Source organism: Periophthalmus magnuspinnatus, chromosome 5 (genome assembly GCF_009829125.3).
Source record: "Periophthalmus magnuspinnatus isolate fPerMag1 chromosome 5, fPerMag1.2.pri, whole genome shotgun sequence".
NCBI lineage: Eukaryota > Metazoa > Chordata > Actinopteri > Gobiiformes > Gobiidae > Periophthalmus > Periophthalmus magnuspinnatus.
In genome coordinates this window covers 21,717,739-21,737,442 of record NC_047130.1, presented here as the reverse complement: position 1 = coordinate 21,737,442, position 19,704 = coordinate 21,717,739, and the positions used below count along the sequence as shown (strand labels likewise).

The 19,704-nt window shown below is 37.7% G+C and overlaps 1 protein-coding gene across 1 annotated transcript in view; it reads right to left on the bottom strand.

The window, feature by feature from the left end:
• Positions 1-19,704, bottom strand: part of tex264a (testis expressed 264, ER-phagy receptor a) — a 123,160-nt gene that overhangs the window by 76,685 nt on the left and 26,771 nt on the right. Inside the window, exon 2 of the mRNA XM_033965922.2 lies at positions 12,774-12,995. Coding sequence (XP_033821813.1) covers positions 12,774-12,995 — 222 coding nt within the window. The remainder of the gene's footprint in view (positions 1-12,773; positions 12,996-19,704) is intronic.

The following is a 19,704-nucleotide window of genomic DNA, read 5'->3' as shown; positions in this document are numbered from 1 at the left end:
TGCTGGTTCAGGTGTAGTCGCAGGTAAACGAGACCTCACACGGCCCCTGCACCGGTGAGATGATGTCTGACGCTTTTGATAATGTGTCAAAAATATTCACTGCTATGTTCTATTGTTAAGTCTTGTCTGGTAAACAAATGTACAAATCTAATCGAGGCTAATCTTAGGGTTCCTGTTCGTAGGCACCATTTTGAGGGCCATCCAGGATATATTTTGTTTTGCATTGTTCATTGAAACGCGGCAACTTAAAGCTCCACTGCACAACTTTTTAGCCACAAATAAGTCAAATAAAGACATGAACTTTCATTATGGATGCGTGAATTGCACTAAAAACATGCTTCCATACTGTAAGCACGCTCGCATCTCCACAAACCTGACTCAAACGTGGCATGGAAGACAGACTCCACCTGTTTGTCGCCATGGAAATATGATTGCTTTGGATGAAATGTTCTCCAGCATGTAATTTTATTTTGCCTGTCACGATAAGAAATTTTGAAGTATGATATTTTGCTGAAGAAAATACAGAAAATAAACGATAATATTGAAACTAATTTATGGCACTGACACAATAATCTGATAGGGCAATAAATACATAACAGAATGAAACACTTTGGTAGTTAGTTTGTATATATAACGAGTCAGAGAAGTTATTTATTCCACCCTCCGCAGCTCAAATCTAATCGTAGAAAAGGAAAATAACAAGTAGTACTAAGAAAAAGTACCCACTATAAATACTGACCCCCAAAAAGGATTGTTCCATCTAACATATATTAAACGATAAGTTGATACAGTGTTTATCGTGACAGGCCTACATGGAGTTGTGCCGATGACATGCCGCCACTAAAAAATGACGCAGTATTGCTTCAAGAATTGGACATTTGTTGGGTGAGAGAAACATCTACCCAAAAAAAAGTCCATAAAAACAGATTTCAAAGTTGTTATTATTATGTTAAGTTAAGTGAATAGTGATTCTGTTGTGAAACATAGAGCAGATATTCAGCCTGAGCAACGCGTCTATAACTCTATATCAGGGGTGTCGAACACATTTTCATCGAGGGCCACGTCAGCAAAATGGCTCCTCTCAAAGGGCCAAATGTAAAATAAATCTAACTAATTTTATAACTTGTTAATTAACTGTTTCTGTATTTATACTTATTCAAGTTACAAATATTGCATATACATTTGTCTAGATGTAAAAATATGGCTGTGTAACTAAGTACCTCCTGATAAATTGAGATTTTAAGAAGATCGTACCTTTTAATTTACCCTGTCGAGGGCCACATAAAATGATGTGGAGGGCCGCATTTAGCCCGCGGGCCTTGAGTTTGACACATGTGCTTTATATAGATCCATTAGTGAAGTTGGCCTGGGACTACTAATTTAGTATTATAATTGTTAATATGTTGATATTTCCACCATCACCTTGTTGATAATATAAATCTAGTGAAATATCTGGGAGAGAGTTTATTGTTTTGTGCAGAACTTCTTGTCAGTAATGTATTATACTGTGTTTTATAATTAGATGTATGTTTATTAAAGAATTGCATCGATATTTCACTCTCTTGGAATCCAGCTGAAAACTGTCAGTGTGTGGTGATGTGAAATAGCAGGCCTGGTTATATTCACTTATTTATGCTGATGTTTCTTCATTACTGCACATCCCTTCAGGTAAAAACAGCAGGGGACTAACGCTCTCTGGACAATCTTTACCAAACCACTTTATCTTAAGCTCCTCTTGCAGTGTAGAGACATGGCATATTCACAAATAAAGGCTAAATATAAAGTCTAAACATGTTAGCTGTCCAATGACCAAGCTCCAGTTCATTTCCTTTGACACACTCTTTTATAATAGTTTCTCTCCTGTGGTTTTCTATATTGTTTTTGACCCCCAGGGGGAGCTATCACGGCACACGCACACACTTAAATGACTAATTGATGCCGACCTCCCAGTGATACTACGAACTGTGTATAGATAAGCTTTTCTTGAGATTCCTTCAGCCTTAGCCACGTCTCTGATGAAACAATGCAGCTTCAGCGGAATTTACAGGGATATCCCAGATGCTTCCAGGCATTATATGAACAATGACTTTAGCTCAATTAGCATAAAAGACACGGCACACGTGGGAATAGTCATGTTTAATTTGTATTCAAGGTCAGAATAATGTAAAAAAAAAAAAAAAAAAAAAAAAAAAAATACCACATCATCACAGATCAGAATAGCATTATAAGGCTCTCAAAGCACTTTACATCAAGGAACCATGCATTTACACACACATTATACATCAATGTGCGCAGACACTGGACATGAAGAAGGTTAAGTGTCTTGCCCAAGAACACAACAACGGCATTAACAACTGAGCTACTGCTGCACTATCTTCACTAATGTATAGTAGAGGTGAACAATTCCAGGAAAGTATCCAAGTATGATTTTTCTGACAAGTAAAGCAATTGTGATTAGATGTATTTTAATAATTCTGTAGGATTCTCTTCATATTTTAAACGGGCCAAGGACAGCTGACAAAAACACTGAAATATGAACTGACAATGTATGTATTTCTGAAGATGATTTGTACAGATCTAAACTACAGTCTTACCAGTTGTGATGCAGAATAAGACACAATATTTAGTTGTTTATGGAGTATACGGTACTTCAAAAATTGCAATTAAACTTGCAGCATTAGACAATGTAAATGCAACCATTAATACCCCGCTTAAACTAAAGAGGCTTTACATTCATGGATAATATTTGATTATGAACATGTGTCAATACATGAAAAAACACATAAAATTGGGTCTTTTCTGAATGGTTCTAGTATCGTCTGGGCTGAAACTGACCCAGAAATTGTAGTATTAATATTACAATAACAATGTCATTAGATTAAGCAACCAAAAAACAACAACTACTAAAACTATTATCAACAGTTATAAAAGTAACAAAGAAACTGTTTCATTTTTGACAAGCAAAGTGAGGCGTTTAGATGTTTGTTTTTTTTTTATAAAAAATGGGTCAAATGTCAAAAAGTAACAATAGAGGTTAATATAAAACTTTCTAAAGTGAACTGCCTTTATTTTCTGTTGTTCCCAACATATTGTACTTACACTTGCAAACACGTCACATCAAAATTTGGACAATACTAGGAAAAAAACAGGAACTAAACCAGGACTAGATCAGGACCAAACCAGGACTGAAACATGACCAAACCAGGACTAGAACAGGGCCAAACCAGGACTAGAACAGGACCAAACCAGGACTAGAACAGGGTCAAACCAGGACTAAAACAGGACCAAACCAGGACTAGAACAGGACCAAACCAGGACTAGAACAGGACCAAACCAGGACTAGAACAGGACCAAACCAGGACTAGAACAGGGTCAAACCAGGACTAGAACAGGACCAAACCAGGACTAGAACAGGGTCAAACCAGGACTAGAACAGGACCAAACCAGGACTAGAACAGGGCCAAACCAGGACTAGAACAGGACCAAACCAGGACTAGAACAGGGCCAAACCAGGACTAGAACAGGGCCAAACCAGGACTAGAACAGGACCAAACCAGGACTAGAACAGGACCAAACCAGGACTAGAACAGGACCAAACCAGGACTAGAACAGGGCCAAACCAGGACTAGAACAGGGCCAAACCAGGACTAGAACAGGACCAAACCAGGACTAGAACAGGGTCAAACCAGGACTAAAACAGGACCAAACCAGGACTAGAACAGGGTCAAACCAGGACTAAAACATGACCAAACCAGGACTAGAACAGGACAAAAACCAAATCTACATTGGATCAAACCAGGACCAACCCAGTGAAGCGTGAAGTGAACACAGCCATACGTCATGTCTCATCACATCCTGTTTACTCCCCTTTTATTTTGCTAATTGATTTATTTTTTCCTGCCCTCTTGTGTTCCCACCTTTGATTTTTACCCCGCCCAATGTGCTGCACCTGCGTTTCATCAGCTCCCCTTTTTTAGTCTGTGTGTTCCCTTCCTCATTTGTGAGATTGTCTCTATACCGTCCCCGTTGGCCTTATTAAATCTGCTTAAAACTTCTTGCGACACTGGGTCTGTTTTGGAGCCGTTCATTGTGCAAACGTGACAATCTATTGCAGCTCAAGGAAGTCAAGTGCATGGTATAGTCCTAGTTCTTTCCCTGTTAATATTTCAATGAGCTGCCACATGTTTCTAACCTTTATGGAAGTGTCCTGATGGCGCTCCCTATAAGAGCCCCCCTACGTCACCGTGTCCCCCCTCAGTACTACTCAACCTCTCATACATATTACATCAGGGCCCATGTATTCCTTGCACTCGCTCTCGTTCCCCACTAAACGCAGATGCTTCATTATTGATCAGTAGCGAGTGCACACTAAACGCCAGCCTGTTATTAGCTCACATGTACAAGAAGAGGTCCAAGTGTCTTAAAGTGCATACGACAGGTTTTCATGTTTTCTAATTATTACTTGGTTTGGTGGGATCGTACGTGTGCTAAATATTTATAGTTTTACAACCATCCAGTGGTGGAATGTAACAAAGTAAAAGAGGTAAAATATTGTACTTAAGTCAAATATTTAGGCATAGGCTTTGGAAAATGTAGTGGAGTAGAAAGTACAGATACCTACTCTCAAATGTTAAAGTATTTTTATGATCTGCATAAAAAGGCTGAGGGGTTTATTTTTAAAGCTACATTTTAAAAGTTTAAATTCTCAAAATGACAATATTTCACTTAAGCAAAAGCCTGATGCGAAGAGTGTTCCTCCTCAGCTGCCTCTATAAGCTCATAAACTGAATTTTATAAGAGCAATTCTCATTCGAAAAACTTGTCTCAGTGGAAGTGATGCAATGCACGTCCTCGGTTCACTGGTGCGCCGCCATAACTAAACAGAGCTGTGTTTTTGACCATCATAGCAGTTGGAAGATGGATTCTGCATCGTCAAGAAAGAGACTGGCCTCCAACGCTTTGCACACACCATCAGAGACTCCACGTAAAATCAAGAAAAGAAAGGTTTTCTCTAGTGCAACCAAAAGGGCAAAATCAGAGTCCGACCGGTGCCAAGTCAGAAAAGTAAACATCGAAGCAGCGTTTGAGAAATGGAGAGAACTCAGATCTGCACTGGGTAAAAAAACAGACCCGCTTCTTCTGATGAGAAGGTAAGATATAGTTATGAAATAAGGAATAGTGTCCTGCTTATGTTTATCATGCTAATCTAGTCTAATCTGGTAACCAGTCAAACAAAAATATACAACTAAAAACAGCCAGAAAAATTGTAGCTTCAATAGTTTCTATTGAACAAAATTCAACAGTTTTTGTTTTTTTTATCAAAATCACTACATTTAAAGCTTTATAAGACCCCAAAATCTCCACAAAATACTTTTACTTTTTACTCTTTAAGTACATGTTGGTACTTTGATACTTTTACTTAAGTAGATTTTTCATATGCTACTTTTAGTTTTACTTGAGTATTCTTCGCTGTCATATCTGTACTTTTATTTAAATAATACAATTGAGTACTGCTTCCACCGCTGCAACCTTCAAGTGGCAATTTGTGGAACAAATGTTGAAAAGAAAAGTGCAAAAACACAGGAAGTAGAGGACAACTTCATCCAAAATGCAGAGATAATTTATGCACAGAGAAAACCATTTTTCTGACAGTTCAAACCGTCATGTAACAACATAAAGGTGTTGTCATTAGTATTGTGTAAATGAGACACATGGTGGCCTGTGTTAACATGATGGTCGCTTGGTAACAGTTATGGAATTACCTCTACTGCTGCCAATCAGGAAGTAAAACAATATACTTCACTGAAATTACAAACTAGATACAAACTAAGCAACATTATTTATTTTTGTTTTATTTATATGTTTAACTACGCTAACTATGTTTTAATGAAATGAGTCTAATCTGTCATACGCATTTTAAAGGTCCTACTGTCACCTCCTCAAAAACACACCTGGAGTTGTGTTTTGTTTCATTCACACATGTTTGAGTAACCTTTTATTATTAGTCTGTCTACATCTCCAAAGCTCAAAATGCTCTGGTCCACCTTGTGACGTCATGAAGTGGTATATTTCAAGTTAACAGTTTACCTTTCTTTCAGTAGATTGGTAACTCTAGGGTTGACATGATTCTATTGAAGGTGTATGGAGTTTAAAAACACAGTGGAGCACTTCCTGTATTACCACATGATGACATCACAAGGTGGAACAGTTTTCTGTTTGCGAGAAAAAAACACAGCCTAAAAGAAGAAAGAAAGAATCTGTGTGTTAAACATGTGTGAATGAAACAAAACACAACTCCATGTATATTTGTGATGAGGAAACAACTTTATAACAAATCATAAAATAGCGTAATATGGGCCCTTTAATACTAAACTTTAGGTCAGGCTATGGATCAAAAACGAGACACGAGAGGGAAAACAAAATGGCGACATCAGTGTAGCTGATAACATGGGCTGGCTGCGGTTACGTAATAACACACGCCATAAATGTGAGGTTTAACACAGAGGGATGCTAAAGTCATTCAGAGCGTTTAGTCTGTGTCACTGCTCATCTTCCACTGTGCACAGAGACCACTGAATAAGACATGAGACCACTGCACAACAACGCTGAAGTGACCAGACAGTTAACGTGTGAGGAGTGGGAAGGATCTGGGTTTTACTATTGTGAAGAGCGCCTGGTGTTTTTTTAGGCAAAGAAGGAAAAAGATGTTTTATTTTATACTTTGCCTGGGCTTTCAATAGAATACCTCGTCACCTCTGGGTAAAGTGTGATAGATAGGCTTTATTGTTGGATTTTATTTTTTTATTTTTTTGATCGAATGCTTCTGAAGAAATCTAACGTAGAACTAAACCAGGTCTAACTCAGGACTAACCCAGAACTAAACCAGGTCTAACTCAAGACGAACACAGAACTAAACCAGGTCTAACTCAAGACGAACACAGAACTAAACCAGGTCTAACCCAGAACGAACACAGAACTAAACCAGGTCTAACGCAGGACCAACCCAGGACTAATGCACAACTAAACCAGGTCTAACCCAGAATTAAACCAGGTCTAACGCAGGACTAACCCAGAACTAAACCAGGTCTAACTCAGGACAACCCAGAACTAAACCAGGTCTAACTCAGGACAACCCAGAACTAAACCAGGTCTAACTCAGGACAACCCAGAACTAAACCAGGTCTAACTCAGGACAACCCAGAACTAAACCAGGTCTAACTCAGGACAACCCAGAACTAAACCAGGCCTAACCCAGGACAACCCAGAACTAAACCAGGTCTAACTCAAAACGAACACAGAACTAAACCAGGTCTAACTCAGGACCAACCCAGAACTAAACCAGGTCTAACTCAGGACAACCCAGAACTAAACCAGGTCTAACCCAGAACAACCCAGAACTAAACCAGGTCTAACGCAGGACCAACCCAGAACTAAACCAGGTCTAACGCAGGACCAACCCAGAACTAAACCAGGTCTAACGCAGGACCAACCCAGAACTAAACCAGGTCTAACTCAAGACGAACACAGAACTAAACCAGGTGAGACCCAAGTCAGATCTATGGAGATGCGACAGTACTCACAATAAAAATGCGTGTTTTTTGAGGTATTTTTGAGAAAACCAAAACTATTGTACTGTAATAGCAACTTAGACAACTTTAATGCCAAACTTTGAAACAGAAAAGGCAACGGAATAACATTTCTATGCCAAAAACGTTACAAAACAGCTTTAAATAAAATATCTGTGACTGAACACAGCTTGTATATTAGTAAAACAGGATCATGTTTTCTTCCTCTCTAAGTTTTGCAGAGATAAAAACATAACACCAACTGGAGTTATCACATTAGTTATTCGTGAAGGAAGCCAGCGAGGGACATTTGTTAGCCAGTGCCTTTTAGGTCGTTAAGGCGGAGAACAAGGTGCAATAAAGCCTGAGGCAAAAACAGCAGCATCTGGAGACGGTTTAATACACAAAGACATCCTTCACTCACCTCTATCCAAGGAGCTTTTATTCATCACCAGCTAATGACTGTAACTATACCTATAATACGGGACTATGTGAATCACTCAAGGACGTACTTCACTTCTCGTACAAACACATTTCAATTCACTGTTGACTGAAAATCTGAATCTAAACTTTCATATTCATTTTATTAAAGATACTGAAAAATTGCGTTGTCTCGATAATGACTATATCCACTTATAGTTCAATATATGAAACTTTTTGTGGTTCGTATTTATCATGTGTCAGTTTTTTTGCACTACCAGGAAATTTTTGGTTATTTTTTGGCTATATGATAAGATTTAAGCTATAAAAGGTTGAATGAATAACTTCTATGACTCACTACGGATGAAAACGTCAGTATTTAAGTGTTTCATTCTGCTGTTTATTTATTACAGCTCATGATTTTCTAACAATATTGCACACTTAGAATAGTTTTTTTGGTTTAAATCCGCTCTTGAGTTATTGCATCGGGGACATAAATTAGTTTCAATATCATCATTTATCGTGTATATTTACTTCAAACTTCAAAATATGTTATCGTGACAGGCCTGAATAGCAGTTTCCAGAGAATAGATGGAATTAATCATATTTGAACTGAATCGCAAGTTGTTTCAAATCACCAATGATCAGATCAGAGGGTTTTTTTAATCAAAAGCTCCACAGCCAATCCTCTGGGAGTACAAGTTTTTTCTTGCCTATATAAAGCGTCTTTGATTTTCTATTGAAAAGTGGGATATAGAACTTATGTATTATCATTCCGTTGGAGCAGAATTCAGAGTTTGGAAGAGTACATTTGACTGTTTGTGTTAAAATGCAATGATTTCATAAAATTCTGATTAAAAGACAAATGTATTAAGATTAAAACATCAACAATCTGTAATGAACTGCACCATTAAGACTTTCTATTGTGAATATTCCAGTGGAAGTCAATATGAAAATAACACATCAATCAGGCACTATGAATTATATACATGATATACGTAGCTTTAAGGGTGGATTGGATTCAAAACTGGGATTAAAATGGGACTATACATACAACTAAACCAGGGCTGGACCAGAATTAGGACCAAACCAAGTCTACACCAAGACTATGCATCATATTATCTGCATATTAGATTTATGTGAAGCACTTTGGGCAGCTTAAGTTGTATTTAAATGTGCTGGATAAACAAAAATTGAATTAAACTGAACTAAACTGGGCCAAAACCAGGACAAGTGTGAATGAATGAATGAATCTTTAAGTTGCCATAACTACTGCAGTGCGTATTTGTCACGTTTTCAGACAGCCTTCACTTCTCGTAGTTTAGAATAGTAGTGATTTCTTGGACCGTTTTTGATAGAAAGTGACTAATGCAGACTGAGAACAGGTCTAACCCAGAACTAAACCAGGTCTAAAGCACGTCTGATAGACACTGATGAAGCTAAACCAGGAACATCCCACAATCTTTATGATTTTGTACATTCTCTGACCGTGTTATCTTTCTAACATCGAGAACCATTTTCCATATAACCGTTCACTTCTGCCCATCTTCTTACTTCATGGTCATGCATCCTCAGGGTATTTCTATGTGATATTTTAAATGTTTTGTTAATTATTATTTTATTGATTAAAAATCTCCATACACAAATGAGAACCTTTCCAACAGGGCACTCTAAAATCACTCCATGTGTTCAAATGTCACCATAAATGTCAAAAGCTTTTTAAGGGGCATCCTGAGCACAGCGGTCCCAGGGCTTCCTCCTACTTGAGTGCTGCTGCTTAGAGCCAATACTTAAGCTACTCCTGATGAACTCTCGTCTTCTGAAGTGCGCACTGAAACCACAGACATGACAAGTGCAGCTGTGGCCATCTTATGCCAGAAATACAGTACTGTAGGTAGAAACAATCCTTATTATTACTATTAGTCCATCCAAAACAGTTTGTTCCACCTTGTGATGTCATCTGGTAATACAGGAAGTACTCCACTGTGATTTTAAACTCCACACACCTTCACTTGAATCATTTGGATGATTTTAGCACTAGAATTGTCACTCTCTACCTGAATAAAAGGTAAACGGAGCTGTTAACTTTAAAACTAGTGTGTTATGACATCACAAGGTGGAACTGAGCATTTTGAGCATTGGATTTGTAAACAGACTAATAATGTCTAGGTATGTAAAGGTATGTTTTTGATGAGGTACAACATTATACAATGACTAGACGTTCACAAGAGTAAATTTTGCGTAATATAGGACCTTTAAAGGACAGATGTCATGTAAAAGTTACTGTTTTGAGGTTTATGTTATATACGTACTTAGACCAGTATTCTGATTCATACATGTTTGAGTAATCCTGTACTGGCTTGCGTTTGATGTTTGAGTGCTCAGAAAATTCCCATTTTCACTCACCCCCTATACCCACCCACATTCCTGTACTAAGAAAAATTAAGAATCTGAGTGATACATGTGGGGTTCAAAAGTGTCACGTAGCCACTTTTCAAAATTAAAAATGAGTAAATGACAATGTGCTACTATGAAGAGAAGGGGTCTATCAGTGATCCCATTTCCATCATTAGACCATTTAAAATCAATAGTGTGGTCCACAAATAGCAACGTAAAATAATCATGTTCTTGTGTTACAGCCCAATAAGTAACTAAGTACTTGGAAAAAGCATAATATGTCTTCTTTAATTACAGGTCAGCAGTACATTGAAGCAGCTCCTCATCAACTTTCACTGATATCTGTTGCCCTGTCTGCTGTTTTTTTGACTCTTGCAATGCATTGTGGTCAATATGGACTGGTATATAGGGCCATTGCTGTGTACTCCTTATCAAGATGCATCGTGGGAAATCTTGAACGCACCATTTTCATTGGATATTTGGACATTATTACAAAATAGCCTGATCGTTAATGCAAGAAATATAGTAGGAAGAAGTGGACTAAGTGAGTGTGACGTCACCCATAGCGTTCGTGCCGAGATCCTTATTTGGAATTCCGACCGTGAGAATCAGAGCAAACGCAGAGCTGATTCAGAGAGGCCGTTGAAGATAACACCCCTTCCTGTGCGCACCACTGGTTTAGCAGGGAGTGGGCTCTTAGCAACGCTGTCAATCACACCTGTTGGTAACGGTAGCAGGAGCGACCTCAGGGGAAAGAAGGCGCCTGATTGGTCTGTTTGTTAATGTTCATATCTTGATTCATGGACACAATACCCAAATGAAGACACCAAGATTATGTAGCTTGGATTAATATGAACATTTTAAGACCAAAACGATGAGAGAGGGGTGACAGTATTAAATGTAAAGTGAACTGAAGCCCATGTTTCACTTCTTATTTGGAACACGGCGGCTAGCAGGTTAGCTCTGTCCATTTATATAAACAGTCTATGGTGAATAATCATACATCCAGCAGCAAAGTTGACTAAACATTCTGAACTGAAAAGTCTTTGAGCCATTCCGACAAGGGCAAACCTGGCACACATTTGAATTCCAGTCATGGTGTTATATTTAATTCGTTTGCAAAATTACATAAGTATTTCACCATTATTTTTGCCTTATTAAACGTGTTGCTTCACCACCTGTTGCTTAATTCTATCCAGGGTCAGTGTGGTATATTTCATGTTTTCACTGCAAATTAGGAAACCCCACGTCCCTGAGCTGAATAATTTATAGATTTGTTGATCCAATTACCATTTAGATTCTGGGCTGCAGTTCCCCCACAGCGAGCGCAGCCAAATTTCTATCAAATACAAGTGTGTCTCTCATTTACTGACAGGAACACAATTTTGGCAGTGTGGAAAATCCTTGGATGATTTTAAAAAAGGTTGGATGCGCTTGCTAAACAGAGGGTAGTGAATTATAAATGAGAGTTTTAAATAGTTCGCAATCAAGCCGTGTAATTTCAAATCCGACAATAGTACTGGTGTGTTTTTGTCATGATAGTATTTTGGCATGTTATGAATTACAGACGTACTAAGGTTTCATAACAGCTGTTGTGGTGAAAGCAGAAGAAAAAACGAATTAAGTGATAATTACGAACTCTATTTAGTTGTTAGAAGAGTAGAAACACAAGTCATTATGAATTGGATAGTGCATTTTTTTTACAATGCCCATGTAGCTGATATCTTGTAAAAATATTAGTATACATTGTATTTTAGTGTCTTAAATGCAACATTTTTAATCACAAGTTGTATTAATTGGTTAAAGTTTGCAAACATATGGCAGTTTTTAGCTATAATCCAATGAGGTTCATCATCTCTTCCGTTAATTTATTCAAATAAACCGTTTTTTCAGTTTGTTTTGGAATACATTTTTTAACTAAACTTTTTAAAATTCTATGAAAATAATATAATAATCAGATTTTGGATCTAGTAACATCCTAATAACTGCAGTTGCTAATGGAAATCCAAATAAATAACACCACCACCACCATCAAAAAGACCTAAAAGAGCACTGTGTAACTTTTCCAATGGGGGATCCGCCACGTGTTTGTTTCCATGGAGACGTCACTGCTTTGCCTGGAATATGGCGATAATCTAACTATGTATCTATCCCCAAACCAACACGGAAGTCTGAGGAGAGGCAAGCCAGCTCAGTTTAATGCCATACTGTGAAACATTCCACGCAACGCAATAACACCTGGATGGGGCAACAAGCAAAGTTACACAGTGTACCTTTAAAATTCTGATTGCACCACACATGATGGCCAAACCAGTTCTTATAACAACATTTCCACGACTCAAATCTAAAACGCCTGTGTAAAGGTCAAAGGTCACACTGGAGCGTCCGTACCTGGATGTAGGCGCCGAGCTGGGGGTAGACTCTGTTCGGGGCGACCACGTGGGACATCGGGGAGGTGCAGGGGAAGGAGGAGGTGACAGCGTGGCTCACTTCAGGCAGAGAGAAAACTTTAAAACCAAACTTCTCATAGAGCTTCTGTAACTCTTCATCGGGCTTCTCCTCTCCCTCACTCAGGACGCTGCCCACGATGTAGCGGCACTGGTCTGCAGGTTTCTGAAACACAATCAACACAAATATTTAATGATTCAATGTGTGATGAGTTTATGTTCATACCAAATGATCACAAGTCTACTGTTTGAGCTGTACTGTATTACACGATTATATATATGTTCTTATGTTAATGATATTGGTGTTCAAAATATTCCTACAAAAGCATTCTGAGGATATAACATTTACTAAAAAGATGGTTTTCAGTTAAAATACAATTCAGTTTCACCTCTTTTTAAAATATGAAGGTGTGCAAAATTGAGTATTGAGTATTGTGCACTTGTGTGGTTCACATTACAGTACTTAAATCTCAACAATTTACAGGCATTTACATATAATATTGTCTGTATGTGGAAGGCTACTCTGGGTATTTTTTGTCAATATTGCTCACCCGTGTATAGAGATGTAATGATATCCATGTCTCACAGTACAGTATTATCACTATATGTATCTACCACTAAGATATTTATTGCAATATTTTTTTTAAGGTCATTTAAATGCAAAAAGTAGCCTGACTCAGTCTTTAACACAGTTTAACCACCTCTTCTCCCTGGCATTTAACACGGGATATCTTGGTGTTTTATTGTTCTTTTCCTATGTATCATAGAGTCTATACATTTGTTTTTTGTTGACTTTTATGTGAAGCACTTTGCAGAATTGAAATAGTTTTTAAATGTACAACATAAACAAACTTGAAAGGCACTGAACACTGTCAGAATCCCAATAACGATATAAAACATATTTCTTCACGTTGCCTGCAGTGAAATGGCTCACAGTGGACATAGTTTCCTCTGTTTATTTGCTGTTGCTACGTAAAACAAGGCATTTAAGCAAAGGGACTTAATTTAATATAATGTGACAGACCATGATATTATTGTGAGACTTTTGACAATAAAGATATCACAGTATTTCAGTTACTGTTACCTCCCTGACTGTATTGGTTAAAATATAGGTAAAGAATTGTTGTTTTCCCTGTATTATATGAACCTTTGGCCAAATGAATGAATCTAAACAGGGAAATGATTTATATTCCAGAAAACTGTGCCTATAAACTGCTACTGTTTAGCCTGATCTTTCTTTCTCTTTTATGAGAAAAATGAAACTTGTCTGTTTAAGTTGATTTCCAAATTGTGAAATAAATGTATGCAAATTAACTGCAGTTTGACAGACAGAGGAAAATATGAGAGTCATATGCAAAATAGACCAATGCCATTTTCAGAATAAACAACCAATTGGACCAAAATGTGTTATAGAAAATCTAATGGAATTTAGATTAGAAAACTTGAAACTGAGTAAATGCTGGTTAAACACTGGGGAAAGTGAATGGGTTTGAACGGTCCAGTGATTTGCAGAAGTCATATGCATAAGTTAAAGGTGGACTGTGGAATTTTTCTAATGAGGATCAACCAATTGCTTGTCTCCATGGAGTCGCTATTGCCTTGCCTTGTTCAGTTAAGATATATAGGTAAAAATGACAAAAATATGTCTGATTGGATTGGATATATGAAACTTGTGAAGAATATATAGAGAAATATTTTGTGATGTTCCGATATGGAATTTTTGAGCCAATACTGAGTTTTGAAATTGCTCTTCAAGTTATTTTTTAAAGGTCCCATATTACGCAAAATTGCCTCTTCTGAGCTTTTAGCCATTGTAGAACATTGTTACCTCCTCAAAAACAGACCTGGAGTTGTGTTTTGTTTTATTCACACATGTTTGGAGATGTAGACAGACTAATAAAAAGGATTAGTCAAAGCTCAAAATGGTCATGAAGCGGTAGTTTTCACGTTAACTATAGCTATATTATATAGCACGTTAGCTATATTGTACCTTTAGCTCAGTAGAGACCGGCAATTCCAGGGCTGAAATTATCTAAATCATTCTAGTGAAGGTGTGTGAGGTTTAAAAACACAGTGGAGCACTTCCTGTATCACCACATGACATCACAAGGTGGAACTGAGTATTTCTGTTTGAGAGAAGAACTCTGCAAGGTATGTGTGTTATGTGCAAATGAAACAAAACTCAACTGTGGGTATGTTTTTGATAAGGAAACAACATTCTAACATAGATCAGAAAATAGTGCAATATAGACTGTTCAAAAATACACATCTGATGCCTGAGGACAAACACGAGGCAGCACAAAACAAAATATCATGTGTCAAATATCGACTACATTTTCAAAATCAGACCGATATTGGAACAGGTATATCTTACATCCTAGAAAAAAAAAAAAAACGAAAAAAACATTGCAGAGAATAGAACATGTCCATAGATAAGAGCCCTGTTGTCCAAATGCGTCTGATCCGATTCCACTGCTCCAGTCACTGCTGTGTTAATTCTCCATTTTGATGTAAACCTTTTGAGACGTTGCTTCTTATGATCTGATGTAAGCGAGTGAGGACGAGCTGTCACAGAAGACCACAGCGCAGCAGAGGAGAGACCGCCAGGCCACACATGTCCAGAGACAGAGGAGAACGCTGCTCCGAGACATGTGAGAAGAAAAGATGTAATGATGATGCAATAGCTGTGTTTCATATTTTGGATCTACTGCAGTATTTGTCTTTGTATCATCTCTCTGTTTGGAGTGGTCACGATAATCAATATATCGACTTGGTGGATGGAACCGCGGCTGGGCGATATGGTCAAAAAATAAAATCTCAATTTTTTTGCACATGACGATCCAACCGTTATGATTTCAATACATTTTAATCAAGTCATATCAGGGAATGCTCGTCTTTCAAGCGGCGGAAGCTTTTTACGGTTTCATTCTTATTATATCCTATTATTGTCTTAAATTATATTTGTATAGATCTTTAACTGTAACTGCATAATAACCCTGCTTAAGTAAGAAAATCAAGAGTAAAGTTTACTACTGGATTTCCCGATTTAGCATTTTTTCTAAATCTCAACCACTAAAACCCCCAATTAATCAAATTAATTAGATTAATTGCCCAACTCTAGATGGAACTATATTGATTGGGGTCACTGTGCACATTTTCTTTGCACCACTGGGAAATCTTTTGTTATTTTTTTTGGCAGTATGATCGATTAGATTTGAGCTGTTGAAGGTTGAATTAATAACTTCTATGACTCATTACAGATACAAACTAAGAACTAAAGTGTTTCATTCGGCTGTTTGTTTATCACAGCTCATGTTTTTTTGCTAAACACTGTAGATTTAGAATAGTTTTTGTGCTTTAAATCTGCTCTTGCGTTATCGTCTCAGTGGCGTAAATTAGTTTAATATTATCGTTCATCGTGTATATTTACCACAGCGATATATCGTGTCATCGTGACAGGCATAACAGTTGGTTAATCCGCTCGTCTTTTAGCTTAGGTTCGTTTATTTCCCATTTTTTTTGTGGGCAGGAAGCTCAAAGTGAGAGAATCATGAGAGATTAAAAACAACCACATAAACAAACAATAAGCATTCATTACACACGACACATTTTATTGACCAATGACCAATTTATGTTTGTTAAATCAACAGTTTTGTGAAGCCCTGCTGCTGATTTCAGGCTCTACAAAATAAATCCAATCTAATCATTATGTTGTTCACCATAAAAGGGGCTGGACCAGATTCTTTCCTGTGTATTTGTGCAACCATTTCCCCAGTACAGATATATTATAAGCAGCTCTTGAGGTCCACTGTGCGCTGTCTGCAACTAATTGTAAAGTGTTTTATTGTCCAATAATCAGGCAGTGCACTGTTAGTATGCCAGTTGTAGTTAGCGTTACTGTAATGGCAAAACTCAAGGTGCAAGTTGTGGAAAATGCTTATAAACTCATTACAGTGAATAATCAGGATGCTCAGGATGCATATGGGTAACTGAGGAATACTTTTAAAGCGCTGTAAACTGATTAAAATGAACTAGTTCTGTTTTAAGGCGGTAAAAAATAAGAACAATCCCTCACCAGATGTAGCTCAGCCTTTGCGCAGACAGGATTCTCATACAAAAGAACAAGCTCCAGACAGACTGAACTTCTGACCCGACGCACGCCTCTGATAATGTTAGAAAAGTCAACACTGATTTGCATGCGGTAGTTTATATGCACGTTTTTGACATAATATTTCAGTAATTTTAAATGCGGAAATGTAGAGTTTGATGTTTTTAAATGATAGAACGAGAAAGTGCATGGTTTGACTGCAAATGGATGAATACTTACATGCATCTTAATTGTTTGTAACCTGCAGATGGAAACCAGCTTTAGCTAAATCTGGTGTAAAGCGTCTTTTGTTTTATGAGATTAATGTGTTTGCGCATGATCCCTGTTAAAATAAACCAATAAACCAATAAACTAAACTAAACACCACATTAGATTTTTTGGTTCTAATATTCTCTTAACAGTTAAAAGGAGACTTATAACAGATTGACTATAGAACAGTAACATTTTATCAACATAAATGAGTGAAGTAAGCGTCACATGTGCCACCATTTTGGAAACACTGAGTATGCACAAGACGTCTGCTTCTTTTCTATATAATTGTTTCACTTTGGTGCATTATTCATTTCATTGTAATTCACTCAGTCACTCTCATTGTAAAGTCTGCTTGTCATCCTGAGCCCAGCTTCTTGACTAAAAAAGTGTCACAAATGAATCCATTACGGTATTACAGTACTATATGAGCTCCTGTCCTGTCAGATCCATGTGAGCAGCCTGACAGTTGGCTCATGTAAGGGCTGTCACTGTCCGACATGGGAACGCTTTTACCACATCTGTTTAAATAAAGCTTGTGAATTTTGAATGTGAAACCTGCAGAGGCATTGGAAATGGTTAGAGGGATAACTAGTCCAGTGGAGCCATGTTGGATTGCACTCCCATAACATCATTCAGGCATTTGACCATCTATTAGTCATCCAGCCTCACTGTGAACCATTGATACTTTTGCAGCTGACGTCATCAACATTCTATGAGGGCGTGATGCTAACCGAAGGCACTGCCCTGTCTGAAGCTCTGTTACTCAAATTCCAAATAAGTCCCTCTTAAATAACATTACAGTTACAAGCTAGCTAGTATTAGCAAGCTTTTTTGTGACTTTCAACAAAAAAGGTTGTTTACCATCAACCTGCCAAGGGACTGAAGATGGAAATTAGCCCCGTTGGCTATAACATTTGCATATTTACATTTTTAAATGTTCATTAATATGTACTGTCCTTTTACAAATAAATAAAATAAGAAAAAAGGGAAACAGAACAGAAGAGTCGCATTGACCTTAGGCTGGTGCAAATGTGTTGTTTAATCCATTTTGCATTTTTTTCTTAAGTTTTAAAGAGAGAACGTCTTCGGCAGTGTTTGCTAATGTGTGGATTGGGTCATCGTGGTACCTGCTGAACATTCTGCCATAGACATACATGCAGAATACCCCAACCATGACGTCACTGCAAAGTATCAATAATGTGAATAAAATCATAATCATGGTCACATTTATATACAGCGCTTTTCCACCTTCAAGTCACTCAAAGCACTTTACGTCAAGGAACCACTCACCCGTTCACACACACATTCACACACCAGTGTACACAGACACTGGGGGCGAGGTGGGTTAAGTGTATTCCCCAAAGACAAAATGACAGTATTCATCTTTGGGAACTGGAATTGCACCACCAACCTGTGGGGCAGTGGATCTGACCGCTCTAGTAATGATGTTTATGTCAAGAGCAGGTTTCCAACCACCAACCTTTGGATCACTAGCACTCAACGACAGATGAAAGGAATAAAACAGATTAACACTTGACAACAGCACCTGTTGTTTGTGGTGGAATATACAAGCCAGAAAGAAAATTCTGTAAACAAACTGCATGTGTTGGGACAGATGTGGATAGAGTATAGCCAAAAAAAGTAAAAAGTAAGAGTATATTTCAACAATTAAAAAATATATATTACTTGAGTAGGTGTACAAGTATGCTGCTAGAAAGGTATTCTAAAAAGTACCGTTTCTTAAAGAGTGAACAGACTAGGTGAGTCAAGTGGGATAGGTAATTAGTGTGGAAAAAAACTGTATCTCTTGTTGTGACGTTCACTCTGCAGTATCTGAGATCCAATGACAGGCTCAAACACAGCAGTGAAGTGGTGACAGGTGATGGATGAAAAAAGAATAGTCAGACAGACAAGAAAACTGCAAAGTTAATTAAGGCGCTAAACCTGATTTTTTACTGATTTAAAGATGTAAAAAACAGAACAAGCTCATTTTTCACAGTTTGCAGTGATCCAAAGTTAATGTGTATTGCTTCTATGACACATCCCAAGCGTCCTAATTACTCTCCAGGATGAGTTTATAAGCGCTTTTCTCAACTTTCAGAGACCAGAGTAGAGCTTTGTCGTCACAGTAAAGCTAACAACAACTAGCATGCTAACACGCAGCTCCTGATTACTGAACTGGGACAAGATATGCTGAGAAAAAAACTGTATAACGGGGCCTTTAATAAGTTAATGCTGTTCCAATAGATTAGGATATTAAAATTTAACGTTAAAATTCAGGTGTTTTGGGTTTTTTTTGTATTATTTTTTATTATCTCTATATGAGCATCTTGAAGACTCCTCTCTCTTCTTGTAAATCCCACATTACGCAACCCACTTTTACTGTCCATGTTCCCCAGCCTTTAACCCTGCTCTAAGTGACAGTAGAGACAGACAAGTGGTGACAGGACCACTGCTTTTTGTCCCTCCGGAGGTACCGTAATGTCTCCAAAAGTGCTCCCGGTGAATGCATGCA